The following is a 14,862-nucleotide window of genomic DNA, read 5'->3' on the forward strand; positions in this document are numbered from 1 at the left end:
TGATACAAGAAGTCCTGGACTAAATTTAAGTGCAGGAAGGCTGGGCTTTTCCAGGACCTCCTTTGTAGTAATGATAGTGACTTTAACTCAGGAATTTTATGTCAAAAATATATTGTTTTAGCATTTACATCCTGGCAGAATTTGCTCTCACACATGTAAGACACAAACAATCAGTAATATTAGAAAATACAGATATAAATACCTTTATGGCCTGGTTCCCCCTGTAGACCTTTAAAACCTTGGTTGCCAAAAGAGCCGACTTCGCCTTTGAGCCCTTTCAGTCCTGGTTTTCCTTTCTGGCCTAACATACCTTTGAAACCTCCAATACCAGGTGAACCTTTAGCACCTTTAAAGAAATGAGGAAGAGAAATTTAAAGCGAAACCAAAACCAACTTCATCTATTTTCTAAAATGAGCAGCTGTAAGATAAAGACACTCTCCCATTCCTTATCTCTACTAATAAAACCCCTACCCTCCCAATTACTCTGCCTCACAGCTTTAATGTTCTTTCCTTCAGCCTTCACATCCATATTCTTGCTAAATTTTGTTGTTTCCTTCTCTATCAAACCTTTAAAAATCTGTTCTTTTTCTCCATTCCTACCACTAAAACCCTCTCCATGCTGTGGTCATCTCTTCCCTTAACAAATGGAGCCTGCTCACAGCTAACTGCCCTCTATCTTACTTCTCTTCCTTTGGTGTATCCAAAACAACACTGCTAAGGTCATTTTCCTCTCTGGCTATTCTGAGCACACAGTTCTCCCTCCAAAGTTCCTCCAGTGGCTTCCCCTCTCCTCCTGCATCAAATTCAATCTACTCATCGTCACCTTCAAAACTTTGCACAACTCCATCAATGTTGTCTAAGCCAACACCCATTGAAGTTGATAGATACTTCCATTGCCTTTGCTATGCATTGGGTCAGACCCTTATTCTCTGCTCCCATTTCTGCCTTCGTCCCACTAATTCCACACACTTGTCTATTTCTTCTCTCTCAAATTCTCCTTTCTTTTTTTTTTTTTGCCTTCTCTTACTTTGGAGACACCCTCTATTCTTACAGCAGCCCGCTGGTCTCTGTATAACCACTACCCTCCGATTCCTTTTTTCAAATCCCTTCTTAAAACCCATGTTTTTTGTGATGCTTTCCTATGCCAATCTCTTCAGTAGCAAAGTATCTTTGTGCCTGTTTTCACTGGAGTTGTTGTCTCATGTTCAAATTTAGGCCTAAAAGCCTTGTCCCCTTAAATATGTGTAAACTTAGACTCCAAAGCCTAAAAAAGTAACATCCAGAGAGTTGTCAGAGGTTTAAGAAGCCAAGAACTTGAATAAGATGAATTAAAATGTGACAGCTATGTCATCAGCTAGTGTAAATGGTATGACGACCTAGCTCTGAATCTGTACAGCACAGAGAACACCCCTCAGCTAGGGATCCAGCTGAAGGATAGCTGAAGCTCAGCATCAGAAGGAACAGTATAGTGTAGCGATGAAACACATTAAAATAAGCTATTTTAAATCATGTTAGAACCAAAAGACATTTTGGTTAGACAACTGGTACCAGATAAGGTATCTCAAAAGTAAGATCTTTGCGCTAAGAGGAAAGTAGCCTGAATATTCTTTGTGTTCATTGACATGGTTACAGGGAAAAAATATCCCTTGAATATTCAGTTAAGTTAAAGGATTTTGGGCCAAGTTGTGTCATGAAGGCACTGGCAGTCATTGGAAATGGTGTAGTACTGCAGTGCCCACAGAGGGAACTCCATGAGGGGATGTGCCTCCCTCCCCTAGGTCCCTGCTGTGCAAATGGTGTTCATCTGCTTTACCAACTATTTGGATGATGTAGCCTGATTCCCACTGTCTTTCTGGCCAGCACAGAAGCCTTGCCTCCTTTCTTTCCCCTTTGGGATATTTGCACTCCTGGGAGCAGTTCTGGCGTTCCTCTTTAAACCATGATTTGAGGACTTCAATAACTCAGACATAGGTTAGGGGTTTGTTACAGGAGTGGACAGGTGAGATTCTGTGGCCTGCATTGTGCAGGAGGTCAGACTAGTTGACCATAATGGTCCCTTCTGACCTTAAGTCTATGAATCTATGAAGGATGAGACTGCTATTGTGCCTGGCTCTTGTATAGGATGCTGTAAAAAGGTAACTAGGGAAGCTTTGTATAGCCTACTCTGACCTTCAGACCCATACTAGCATCAGGCACAATCTGTCTCTTCACATTAGTGATCCTGTTAAATGAAAGTTGACTTGAAGTCCAAAGTAATGCCAGAAAGAGAGTCCTATGCAGAGTTTGACCTCCCCAATGCACACTGTGACAAAAAGTTGTTGCCACACTTTTAGGAGAACAACTTGTGTTTTGCTTCACTCTACCCCATAAGGGATGGAATTCTGTTTTGACTAGATTTTTCTAATAAAAATATACCTATTGTTGGTGTACAATGAACTCTTGATTGGCTAGCGAGAGCTCCAACTTTTCTATGTGAAATGAAATGCTCTGGTAAACCTGAACATTGTCTCAATGGGACTGCTTCTGTGGATGGCATTGCTTGCTAGGTGCATACCTGCCAACACATGAAAGCTTTGAAAATAGGGATTGTGGGGAGAAAAAAAATAGAGAGAACCCTTTTAATTCCATTGAAATAAACTGGACTGGGGGTAAAGAAAAGGATTTTGAAAAGAATGAATCGTAAATAGTACCTATTTTTCAAAAGGAAAAAACAAAAAACAGGTATTGTCCCTCTCACACACAGCTTTATCTCATAGGCTTTCTCTACCCTCAAGCTTTAACTGCCAAGTACTGCCTGAGGAGAATAGTTATGGTGTTTCTGAAATATACTGAATCAAATTATCTGGCATAACTCTATTGACTAAAGCAGAATTACACTTGCACAGAAATTGTTTAACAGAGACATGCTCTAAGCTACTGTATCTTTCTTAATGTATCTATCGTTTTAAGATCTGACCTTTTAACCCTGGAAAGCCAGGCATTCCGTCTATTCCCGGGAGACCGGGCACTCCAGGTGTTCCTTGTACTCCTTTGTTACCGAGTTCACCTTTGTCACCGGCCAGACCTTTCATGCCCACTGGACCAGGAAAACCTTGGTCACCTTGATCTCCTCTGGCACCAAGTGAACCTGTAACAATCAATGGGAATAGGAAGATTAGATGCAAGTTTTTGGACTGGAATGTTATTTTTACAAGTTGTGAAGAAAGGTGAAAGAATTCCATTTGCTCAGTGCAGATCTGCAAATTTAGGTATGGACAAAGAGCAACTACTTACAATTAAATCTTTTTTCTTAGTAAAAATGAAAGCCTGATATTGCAGAAGAGATGGGGCCATCTCAACGTACAAACGTCTCCAAACACTGTTTCATGGACAGACTTCTAATCCAGCCTGACTCTGTACTCAAGTTTCCCCTTCTTTGCCTTCTCTTTGGTCTTCTAAGGATGAAACACTATTTCCTTGTGCATTTCCCATTTCAGCAGCTCTGCTTTCTCTAGCAACCTCTGTTACCAGAAAGACAGGCAGCACTGAAGAATGGCAAAGAGAAAACAGCAGTCTTGTCTTGGGGGATACTAATATGGCTCCCATTGCTCTGGTAGCAGCGTACCTCACAAACATTAGTGGAGTTAGCCTCATAACTCATCTGTGGGAAAGCGAAGTATTTTTTGTCCCCGTTTTGCTGGTAGGGAATTGAAACACAGAGAGATTACGTGACTTGTAAATGTCACACACATAGAGTTTGTGTTAGAGCCAGTAATTGAACCCTGATCATCTAAGAGCTAGTCTAGTGACTTAGCCACAAGACCATCCCTCCTCAGTGAAAAGTATAACCCTCATAGGCATACAGTTATAGGTTAATATGAGAAAAAGCAAGTTTGTGCAAGATAGAGAAGTTTACAGGAAAAATTCCTCACCAACAAATCCTGGTGAGCCAGTTCTGCCGGGAGGCCCTTGCTGTCCTGGAAGCCCTGGGAATCCATGCAATCCTGGTCGTCCTGGCAGGCCAGGCAAACCAAGAGGACCTGGGGGTCCTGGCAGTCCTTTGGGTCCTGGAAAACCTGGAGTACCATCAGCTCCTAAAATATCATACTAAATTAATTAATTCTAGGGTTCCAATATCATCTAGAGTATAGGTTTATTAGACAACATTTTTATTAATCAATGTGCATATACCTTGCATAGTACAGTACTCACATTTCAGAGCTAATTATTTTCCATTAGAAATAACACTCAGCATAATTTCTAAAGTAACATTTATGTATTTTCAGACATGGACAAAGTCAGTCTGATAATGGCTCCTTGGTTCATGTCGTGGTCATTGTTACGAGATTCAAACCATACTTAGACACAATGGGCCTGTTTCCAGTGCCTGGTGCATTGTGTGGCCATTTACACCTTTGCAAGATGAGAGCAAAGTGGGTGTAAAAGCCCTACTAGGACAGAAAGGTAGCATTTTACACCCACTCAGCAGCAATGTGAAAGACTGCAGATTCACAAGGCAATAGTGAATCAGGCCCAGTGGGTCTGCTTTTCTCTTACTTACTCTGTGTACACGTCCATGTAAACTCCATAGACTTAAATGGAGTTACTCTTGCTTTACATCGGTATTACTGAGAGGAAATTCAGGCCCAAAAGTGAGAGTTGTATTTGCGAGATAAATGAGAGAGATTTCTTCTCTGAAGCATTAACAATTTAACCACCACTGATTTAAATAATTAAAAGCCATCAGGGGACCACTGACATCCACCGCTGTATCCCTTTAACTCTCTAGCCCAGGGTGCCTTTTACATGGCTTTGCTTGTGAAAAGCAGCCTCTCCAGGCTTGGCTCACACACAGCCATTAGCATTGAAAGTCAGTGGGAGCTGGGTGCCTAACTCCCATTTGTGCCTTTGAAAAGCTCATCACAAAATTTAAGGTGTTAGCTCTTTGTGAGGGAACCATGGCTCAGATCCTCAAAGATATTTAATCTTCTAACTTCCATTGAAATCAATTGAAGCTAAGAAGCTAACTGCCTCTGAGGAGCAGGGCCCATGCTGCCAAACTAGCATGCCTTAAACTTGATCTGAAGTGGCTGGGAGCACTAATTCCATATTCTGTTCTGTGCTTCCTGCTCAGTTTACCAGCAAGGTTTTCCACTGTCATGTGGAGACCTGGGAGCTTAGATTGTCAACTCTTTCCCCCACAGGAGTCTGAAAAGCCATGAAAGAGTGAAGACTTGTGTTCACTACTAAACTAAGACAGATCTGAACTGGTGACATAGAAGTAAAAGGCTCAATATCTCATTATCAAGGCTTATGTACTGTGCATTAAAATTAACTCAAATTTGGCATCAGCAGCTCCTGATTATGAGACAATCTGGAGCCGCAGACTAGAAATTCTGTCTCAGCTTCAGGTAAATTCAAACCCAGAGTGTGACAGACTGTACCCCATGTTCACCACTTTTATAAGACCATGATAATTTTTGTACAAACTATGCCTTGTGAGGTATCCTTTGAAAACTCATACTCTGCTGAACATTATTGTTCTGGTAAAATATGTGTATCAACATAGTATGTAAAGTTGTAAGATTCTGTCGTATAACATTGCTGTAACATGCTCCAAGTTCTTCAGAGACAAAAGACACATTGACACCATGGCCAGGTATCAGCATAATCAAATGGACTATCATGAACTATCAACTGGCTAAGTAGCCATTCTTTGGCAGGAAGAAGGGTAGGGGTGAGAACTTTATATATTGGCAAAGACACAGCTGGGGGTTTCCTTGTAAACAGACTGACTGTCGCCTGAAACCCAGCTGAGATAATCCTCCAAGAGGGGAGGAGGGTATAAGATTGAGAAACAGAGGTCACCGAATCACCTCTCTCCCCCCTCATCTCCACTCACAGCAGCAACAACGTTTGAAAGACAAAGGAAACATCAATGAACTTGGGGAGGGGTCCAGTCCTGGCTGAAAGATCCAGCCTGACTGCTGTAAGATTATGGTGGGAAAACCATTTTTGCTTTTAAGTTCACTTAGTTTGTAAAGATAGGTATTAGTTTGCATATTATCTTTTTATTTTTTGTAACCCAATTCTGACTTTTATGCCTCATTACTTGTAATCACTTAAAATCTACTTTCTGTAGTTAATGAACTTGTTTTATCCAGACCAGTGTGTTTAGATTGAAGTGTCATCTCCACTTGAAATGACAGGGTCTGTCATTTTCCGTTGATGAAGTGAGGGCCTTTCTATGAGCTTCTATTGTCCAGAAAGAGTGATCTGGGCAGTACAAGACGCACATTTCTGGGGAAAGCCTGGGACTCGGAATTTACTGGTGTTGCCCTGTATGTAATTCATGAGTGGCTGGCCAGAGCATTCATGTAATTCAGCTGGGAGTGATTTTGCATGCTAGAAGCTGTGTGTGAGCATGACCAGGAATGGCTGTTCTCACAGCAAGCAGTGTAAAAGGCACCCCATACTGGAGAATTGAGGGGACACAACAGTCCAGATTATACCCTGGGGAATGTCACACAGAGGTTTTAACTGAATTAAACAGGAAAAGTGAACGATGGAATCAGTGCCGTATTCCTTCTGTTATTTATTATGGGCCAGACTTTGGGCTTGTCTACATCAGAAAGTTGCAGCGCTGGTGAGGGAGTTACAGCGCTGCAACTTTGAAGGTGTACACATCTGCAGGGCACCACCAGCGCTGCAACTCCCTGTTTGCAGCGCTGGCCGTACTCCCGTTTTGTCTCGGGTGTAGAGGATCCAGCGCTGGTGATCCAGCGCTGGTAATCCAATGTAGACACTTACCAGCGCTTTTCTTGACCTCCGTGGAAGGAGGAAGCCTCTGGTAATCAAGCTGGTCTCCTTTCCCGGTTTGCTCTCTCGTTCCCGGAGCCCAGAGCAAGCAGGTCTCCTTCCCTGCGGTTTGCTGGGTGGCTCCGGGAACGAGAGAGCAAACCGCGGCGAAGCGGGTCTCCTTTCCCGGTTTGCTCTCTCGTTCCCGGAGCCCAGAGCAAGCAGGTCTCCTTCCCTGCGGTTTGCTGGGTGGCTCCGGGAACGCGAGAGCAAACCACGGCGAAGCGGGTCTCCTTTCCCGGTTTGCTCTCTCGTTCCCGGAGCCCAGAGCAAGCAGATCTCCTTCCCTGCGGTTTGCTGGGTGGCTCCGGGAACGAGAGAGCAAACCGCGGCGAAGCGGGTCTCCTTTCCCGGTTTGCTCTCTCGTTCCCGGAGCCCCGAGCAAGCAGGTCTCCTTCCCTGCGGTTTGCAGGGGGGTTCGCGGAACGCGAGAGCAAACCGGGAAAGGAGACCAGCTTCGCCGCGGTTTGCTCTCGCGTTCCCCGAACAAGCAGGTCTCCTTCCCTGCGGTTTGCAGGGGGGTTCGCGGAACGCGAGAGCAAACCGCGGCGAAGCTGGTCTCCTTCCCCGGTTTGCTCTCGCGTTCCCCGAACCCCCGAGCAAGCAGGTCTCCTTCCCTGCGGTTTGCACGGTGGTTCGCGGAACGCGAGAGCAAACCGCGGGGAAGCTGGTCTCCTTTCCCGGTTTGCTCTCGCGTTCCCCGAAACCCCTTGAAGCCGCCCAACAGCGCTGCAGTGTGGCCACATCTAACACCACTTGCAGCGCTGGTTGCTGTAAGTGTGGCCACTCTGCAGCGCTGGCCCTATACAGCTGTACTAATACAGCTGTAACAACCAGCGCTGCAAAATTTTAGATGTAGACATGGCCTTTATCACCCTTATTCCTGTTGAGTGGTACCATACTTTGCAAGTCAGCCCATTAACATCAGTGGGACAACTTGTGAAATACTGTACCCTCTCTACTTCATTAAGACTGGCAGAATCTGGCCTTTTGATATCACAATTTAGTTGATTTTACTGTGTCCTGAGTTTTCAATATACGGCATTGTAGAAGCTGCTGGGGGAAGCTAGAGGTTTTGGCGGCTAGGTAGGGGGGACGCTTGTGTCTTTTGGTACCTAGGGAAGGTATGGGAGCTAGTTTAGGATTGTGGGATAAATGAATTATTTGGATGTACCGCTAACCTGATCAACAGCTCTTCTGCATACAAACAGAGTCCTTCCAATTAAAGCTTTACTTAAATCTGGCTACATTCATGCCTTTCTTTTTGCTGAAACATTACTTTATTTAAAACAACATTTACCTCTAATTCCTGGTACTCCATGATCTCCTTGTAGGCCTTTCAAGCCTGGAAATCCAGATGGTCCAAAATCCCCTGGGGTGCCTGGTGCTGCTCCTAAAACTTCACCTGCAATTCCTTTTGGTCCTATAGGCCCTCGGGCACCTGGTTTTCCTGCATTGCCTGGATTCCCTGGTAGCCCTGGTAGACCTGGTGGGCCTTCATCTCCCCGGGGTCCAGTAAAACCTAAAGGCAAAATGACAATCACCATGTGGCTAACCGCGACCAAAACATTGTATTAGATATTAAAAGTGTCAGATGCACCATAATAATGTCAAATATTGTATCAAATAATTTTAATTTGTTTAATCTCACAGACTTTTTGCTGTATGCTAATGCAGGAAAGTCTGTATTATTGAAATGTAAAGCAGTTGTAGAGTATATAAACTGTCAAATATAAACAGTGGGTACATTTATAAAAGCACCTCATTGACCTAGGGGCTAGATTCACAAAGGAACTTAGGCACCTATCTGCCTCTTTAGGTAACTAAATAAAGCATTTAGGCACTACTGACATTTACAAAACCACTCCTCAGCTGCTGCCTAACCATGTAGATGCCTAAATCTCCATAGGTGCTTAAGTTTCCACTCATGGGCAGGCAAAAAACCACCTATACCCTGATGCTGCCCCACATCTAATGGGCTTCTTACAGCTTTGTTCATGCCTAAATCCTAGCCAGATTCTCCAGTGAGGCATTCCCTGCCTACCTTGCCTGCAGGGCCTGATCCAGTATGCATGCTTAGAGCATGCTTAACCCTCCCCCAAAATAGAGCTAGGGTGATCAGGTGTGAAATTTTCTGGGCTGGCTGAGAAACTCATCACCCAGAATGTCCAATAGTCCAGTGGCTAGGCCACTTATCTGGGACCCACATTTGATCCCCATTCTGCCTGATTGAAGCATGGACTTGAGCCTGGGTCTCACACATCCCCGACGAGCACCATGACCAATGGGTTATAGAGTTAATTTGTTCATTTTTCTTTCTTGCTCTGGCCCAATTAATATTTAATTATCTGTACAAAGTTCAGCAGCTTCAACAGGAGAGGCTGAGAAAGAACTACCCAAAAATACCACCTAGCAGTGTGATTGTGGGAGATCTGTGTTCAAGTCCCTCCTCTAAATCAGGCACAGTGGGGGTTTGAAAACTGAGTGCCCTAATCACTGGCCATCAGCTATAACAGGGTGAGGGGATGTCTCCCTCTCTGTTGTATTCCTGAGAAAAGGCTGACCAGTACTTTTGTGGATGTGGGCCTAAGTTGCAGTCTTTTCCTCTGCATTGACTAACTTAGGCAACTCCCAGCTCAGCTTGAGGCTTCTGTGAATCTCTTTCTTAGGCACGTAACTCTCCCCATAGAATTCATGGGGAGCCTGAGTGCCTAATTCAGGGCTGTGAATTCAAGTGGGTCGCAGGGCACCTAGGAGTTTGGCATTGCAATGCTTAAGTCCCATTTGCGAATCTAACTAGCCCTTAGGAGCCTAAGTCCCACTGAAAGCTGTCACTTGGGCACTTTTGAAAATTTTACCCCGCATAACCTTATTACAATGGGACAATAAAAGTTATTGTAAACAAAAAAGTTGGTTTGCAAGCAACATGGGTGGGATTTTCAACTGCACATACATGATTTAGGAGCAAAAGTGAGAACATCAGGATTTAAATTTCTAAAACCACATAGACATGAAGATCTCACATTAGGTCTTTTTTTCCAGTGAATGCTTGACTAAAATGGTGTAAATGACTTTTGCAGAGTACTATGGGGAAACTCCAGTCCCCACTTTCTCCTGCCTTATTATCTTGGCTGACCATGGTCTGTCCCAGCAGCAGGGCAAGAATACTCCCCTCTAGGTTACAGGCCAAAAGAAGATCTTCAATGAGGAAATTCCAAGGAGCTTTCATGGACCTCAGTGAGGAGGACAAGAGGATCCACATCACCCCACATGACCCTCCTGTCTTGCCCTTTCACCGTGTGTGTGCCATGTAGGAAAGCCCTGCAGAATCGGATTCCTAGCAACACAGGAGGAGTGCACTCCTAGGGCTGCTACTCCCACAAATCTTATTCCTCAGGCAGCGGAACTGAGTTGTTTTCACTGCCCGAGCCCCTTCTCACCTTCAAAGGTAGGGGCATCATTTGTTCTGAGCTGCATTTAGGTATCCCTCACCAAAGGATGCATTATGCAGTAGTTTATTTTAAAACTATATTAATCATCAACCACTCAGGCTCACAACAAGCCGCTCATACCAACATTCCCAAAGACACCACCAAAATAACTAAATAAAACTATATTTAATAAATACAAAAACAAGTGTTTGATGCATACTCAATACAATACATGTAAAAGGTGTTGCAGGTACTGTATACTTGTTAACACTGTACTTCCAAATGGGGATATATTCAGCCACCTGTGGGCGGGGTGCATATTCAGCTACTGGATTGTGAACGTATGATATATATATGTTCTTGTCCTGGTATGTACAATGTAATTCGTGTTTCTGCTACTAAGAGTTAAATGGATGCATTCATAGGTGTCTTTTCCTCACTTATGCATTTTGTTTCAGAAGTGTAAGTATGAACATGCTCCACCTGGAGTGTGAAAATATCTCATTATTGAAGTATCATTGTTTAAAATCAGTGTTATGGTATTTTACTATTACCTTTATACCTCTGCACTAGGAGAAACTTGGAAAAGAGGAAAATTGATATTCTTTCATAATTATGTACAAACCACATTTTCCAAAGAGAGAAACTTTTGGCTTCACAAGATATCTTAGGCTGATGTTATATTATTGTCTGAATGCTGAAGGGAAGACAAATTAATATTTACACCTGGAATAGCATGTTGAGGTTCCCATGACTACAGCAAACAGATCAAAAGTACTCAAAGAATGGCTAGTGACTTCAAGATACCTCGAGGACCTGGTAATCCTTCACGACCTGGATCACCCTGTGAACCTTTTAGCCCTTGGAATCCATCCAGACCTGGTTCACCTGGAATCCCTTTAGAACCTTTTGCACCTAAATTATGCATAAAAAAGTAACAACAAATCAGATCCAAACACAGAAAGTAAATATATGCATAAATGCAGACAAATATGCTAATAAATATCATAATTATGTATCTTAAGATTTAGGGATCAACTTTTATCACATTTTGTCTTCAGTGGAATTTATGCACATGCTTTGAAATGTTTTACACCCTAAATTTATCATTATGAATTGCAATTTACTTTGTTGTCTCTTCCATTGCACAATACTTTTTTTGCATTAATTTGCTAGCTCTGACAAAATAGGATGATGTTACTTAGACAAAGAATCACTTTACCTTATTTATTGATAAGAGATTATTATTGATAGCCAAAGGTTTTTTATTTCTAGAGTTGCTGATTTTAAAATTCAAGATTGTTTTATGATTGCTATTTGTTTTGTGGAAAGTTCCATTTAAAAAAAAGGCCAGGATTAAGGAGCACTGTCAGAACCGTGCAGCCTGAATATCATCTTCCTAGTGCCAGCACTGTGCCATCAGCCTCTCAATGTTCTGAGCAGAAAATTCATTTAATTTAAGAAAAATACTAGAATTGCAGGTACAACTGCAAAATTTAAATGTGCCTGTTACCCAAATAGCATTGTTAACATTTAGGTTTGTTTTCCTTCCATTAATTGTTGTGCTAGATCAATGTTTCCCAAACTTGGGACACCGCTTGCATAAGGGAAAGCTCCTGGCGGGCTGGACCAGTTTGTTTACCTGTCACGTCCGCAGGCACGGCCGATCGCGGCTCCCACTGGCCGCGGTTCACTGCTCCAGGCCAATGGGAGCTGCAGGAAGCAATGTGGGCCGAGGGACATACTGGCCGCTAGATAAAAAGCCTCCCTCTATAAAGTAGGCAGCAGGTGAAGAGGGCAACAAATACCATATTTCAATAACCGATTATGCTATGGTAGCTGGTTTTAACATATAGCACCAAACAATAGTAAGGAAAATATGTTTAATTTCACAACCCAGTTTAGTTTAATCCAAGCTTTGCCAAATCTATTTCAATGTACAGTTGCAAGCAAAAGCAGGGAAGGCAGTTTGAGTACCCTTTTTTAAGAACAGTTACACAGGCCTAGGACAGGCTGTTTAATACAGTGTTAGGAACTTTATAGGAATAGAGGACTTAAGGATGTGAGACTACAAAGATGCCTCTTTTCTGGCTATACTGTGTCATTGGTGCATAGGTCACTGAACCAGTTCATTAATTGTACATGGCACCGTTACAGACTAGCTGAAAAAAGGCAGGAAACCTTATAACCAAAAGACAATAATGAAAGATGACAAAGCATAAATTAGATATTGGTAATTTGGTGAAAGCATAAATGAATGTGACTTTGTATAATACTAAGGGGGTACAAGGACAGAGTTATGGCAACAGTGGGTTGTGAAAAAGTATAAAATAAAGCAGGACATTTACTCTTCCTAGTATTCAATATTCAAATTCCTTGGGGTTGAGGGAAACAATGCTACGAAGACAGCATTCATTGACACAGATCAGCAGGGTACTCTTCCTCCCTGCGTCTGGAGCCCGAGGGGATGGTAGCAAGATCTTATAGGTATTGAAAGATGCCAACTGATGAAGTCATTTATCCAAGAGATGGACACACAGATAAGGAGCTTTGTTTACAATAACAACAGACCAATGCCTAAAATAAAACACACATGAATATCTGATGACATGGAAGCATCCGTGTTTAGAAAGAATTGTGATTAAGAAGTAAATCTGACTTCATTCAAAATCATTGGAAAGAAGAATGAAAAGTTCACATAAAATTACAAAGGAGCTGAATCATCCTAATGAGTAATAGATATACCAAGACTTCAGAGAAAATCACCTTGAACAACATTAAAAACCACCTTCAGAAGCACTGATTACAATGTCAAAGTATCATAGTCAAATAAAGAAATGTAAATCCGAACTATTCAACATGCTGCACTAACAAGAGATAAAAATAGCAAATCCTGTTAAGAAATATGAACGAGTCATTACTTAAACCATAACAACAACAATACACTTTATATCTCGTTTAAAAGGAAAATTTGACCTTAAACTCTGCAGCCCAGATCTTTGGCCAGAGTTGTGGCCAAAAAATGCAAGGCACAGTTAGGGAAGGCTGCAAAAATGGACTTCAAGCTCCCCTAATACTAAAGGCTGCTTTAAGTTATGCCAGTTACCAGTGTTCCAAGGGGTTAAATACAGTGGCTGTGGATCAGCACGGTTTGGAAAGCCCCAGACGGCACCTCCTGCCACCCTTCTCCCCCCCGTGCCCTCCCCTCCCCTCAAAGAAAACCATACCAACCAACCAACCAACCAAACAAACAAAAAAAGCACTGAAGTGATATCCTAGAATTGGATAGACCAGTTTTGGAAACAAAAATTGCTGGGAGTGCTGAGCAATGCAATCCCACTGCATCGGATGATCTGTTTAGATTATTTAGAGTTCCATTGAGACTTTAGGCCCAGCCCTGTTTAAGAGGCTGTGTATAATTATATGACCCCAGGAGGAGCACTCAGAAGGCATTGTGACAATTCCTCCACTACATCCACTTGCTCCAAGGGCTAGTAATTCATTACACCCTTTCTAGGGATTAGCATACTCCCTGTAATGTGTCCAGCCAGGCTTTAACCCCACTCTGCCTCTGTTCACCCAGTGGTTCCTGGTGTGGGGAGTATCAAGTGGGGAGCAGCCACTGCTCTCCCCACTGCCTCAGAAGCGTCAATCCACGAGGTTCCCGCACTGCTCCTCAGGGCATGAAGGGTGTGGGGGTAGGGTGGGGATGATAGCTCCTCAGTACTCTCCAATGCCCCGCATAGAACCAGGGCAAAATCCCCCTTAGTGGTTTTATTAAACTGTGAAATCCACTGATTTTTTTAAAGGCATTTGGTACAGTTGAAAGAAACATGGCATTGATGAGGAGGCTACATGGAGAGAAGGATGAACTGGGTATTCTAATAGAGGACTGTTCCATCTCCAATATCTATTCGACTATAGAAGGCAGATATCATCTGGCATGTTTACTTTGATTTTTGCCACTCTCTTAAAAGACAACTGCTTAAAGCCCCACCGACTCCTTACACCTTGGGGCCAAATGATATTCACAAACAGTGTGGATTTGTGACTAAATGTAATGACTGTTCATAGAGAAAACCACTGTTGGTGGCTGATTTGTTACAGTTGTCTGTTACAGCTGTCCCCCTGCTGCATTCCTTTTCCCCCTCTCCTTTCTGTTTGTCCTGTGTGGCCGCCCCTCCCGGCCATTGTGCTAACTAAAGTCACAGCCCTATTCATAGGAATGGCTTGTACAGACTAACTGAAGCCATTGCTCTGCCTAGGGAGGGGGCTTCTTGCTTCTTTGTTTGGCTCCTTTGTTAAGACCCGGGCTTGGTGTGGGGAGCGCTGCCCAGAAATGCAAGACCTGAAGTGGCCAACTAATTAAGCATATGAGTCATACTCATGGCTCAGAGCATGCCCAGGCATGCCTATGCTTACCTGCAGCCTTTCCCTGCCTTCTCTCCTCCCCTGTATCAAGAGGAGCCAATCAAAAGTACTGGTGGGAAACTGCCTGAGTTTGCCTTTAAAGCCGGACATTTTCTGATCAGACCTCGGAGAAGGTCCTTGCTTTGCCACCTGGTTTGATCAGCTAGGGGTGTTTGGGGGGCCC

At 43.3% G+C, this 14,862-nt stretch overlaps 1 protein-coding gene across 1 annotated transcript in view; it reads right to left on the bottom strand.

Moving 5' to 3' along the window:
• COL4A2 (collagen type IV alpha 2 chain) overlaps positions 1 to 14,862 on the bottom strand; it is a 230,081-nt gene that overhangs the window by 34,433 nt on the left and 180,786 nt on the right. The window contains exons 28-32 of the mRNA XM_050946942.1: positions 11,076 to 11,183; positions 8,138 to 8,359; positions 3,912 to 4,073; positions 2,957 to 3,127; positions 203 to 346 (exon numbers count right to left, since the gene is read on the bottom strand). Of these exons, the coding sequence (XP_050802899.1) occupies positions 203 to 346; positions 2,957 to 3,127; positions 3,912 to 4,073; positions 8,138 to 8,359; positions 11,076 to 11,183 (807 nt within the window). The remainder of the gene's footprint in view (positions 1 to 202; positions 347 to 2,956; positions 3,128 to 3,911; positions 4,074 to 8,137; positions 8,360 to 11,075; positions 11,184 to 14,862) is intronic.

The sequence above is a fragment of the Gopherus flavomarginatus genome, chromosome 1 (assembly GCF_025201925.1).
Source record: "Gopherus flavomarginatus isolate rGopFla2 chromosome 1, rGopFla2.mat.asm, whole genome shotgun sequence".
In the NCBI taxonomy this organism is placed as follows: Eukaryota; Metazoa; Chordata; order Testudines; family Testudinidae; genus Gopherus; species Gopherus flavomarginatus.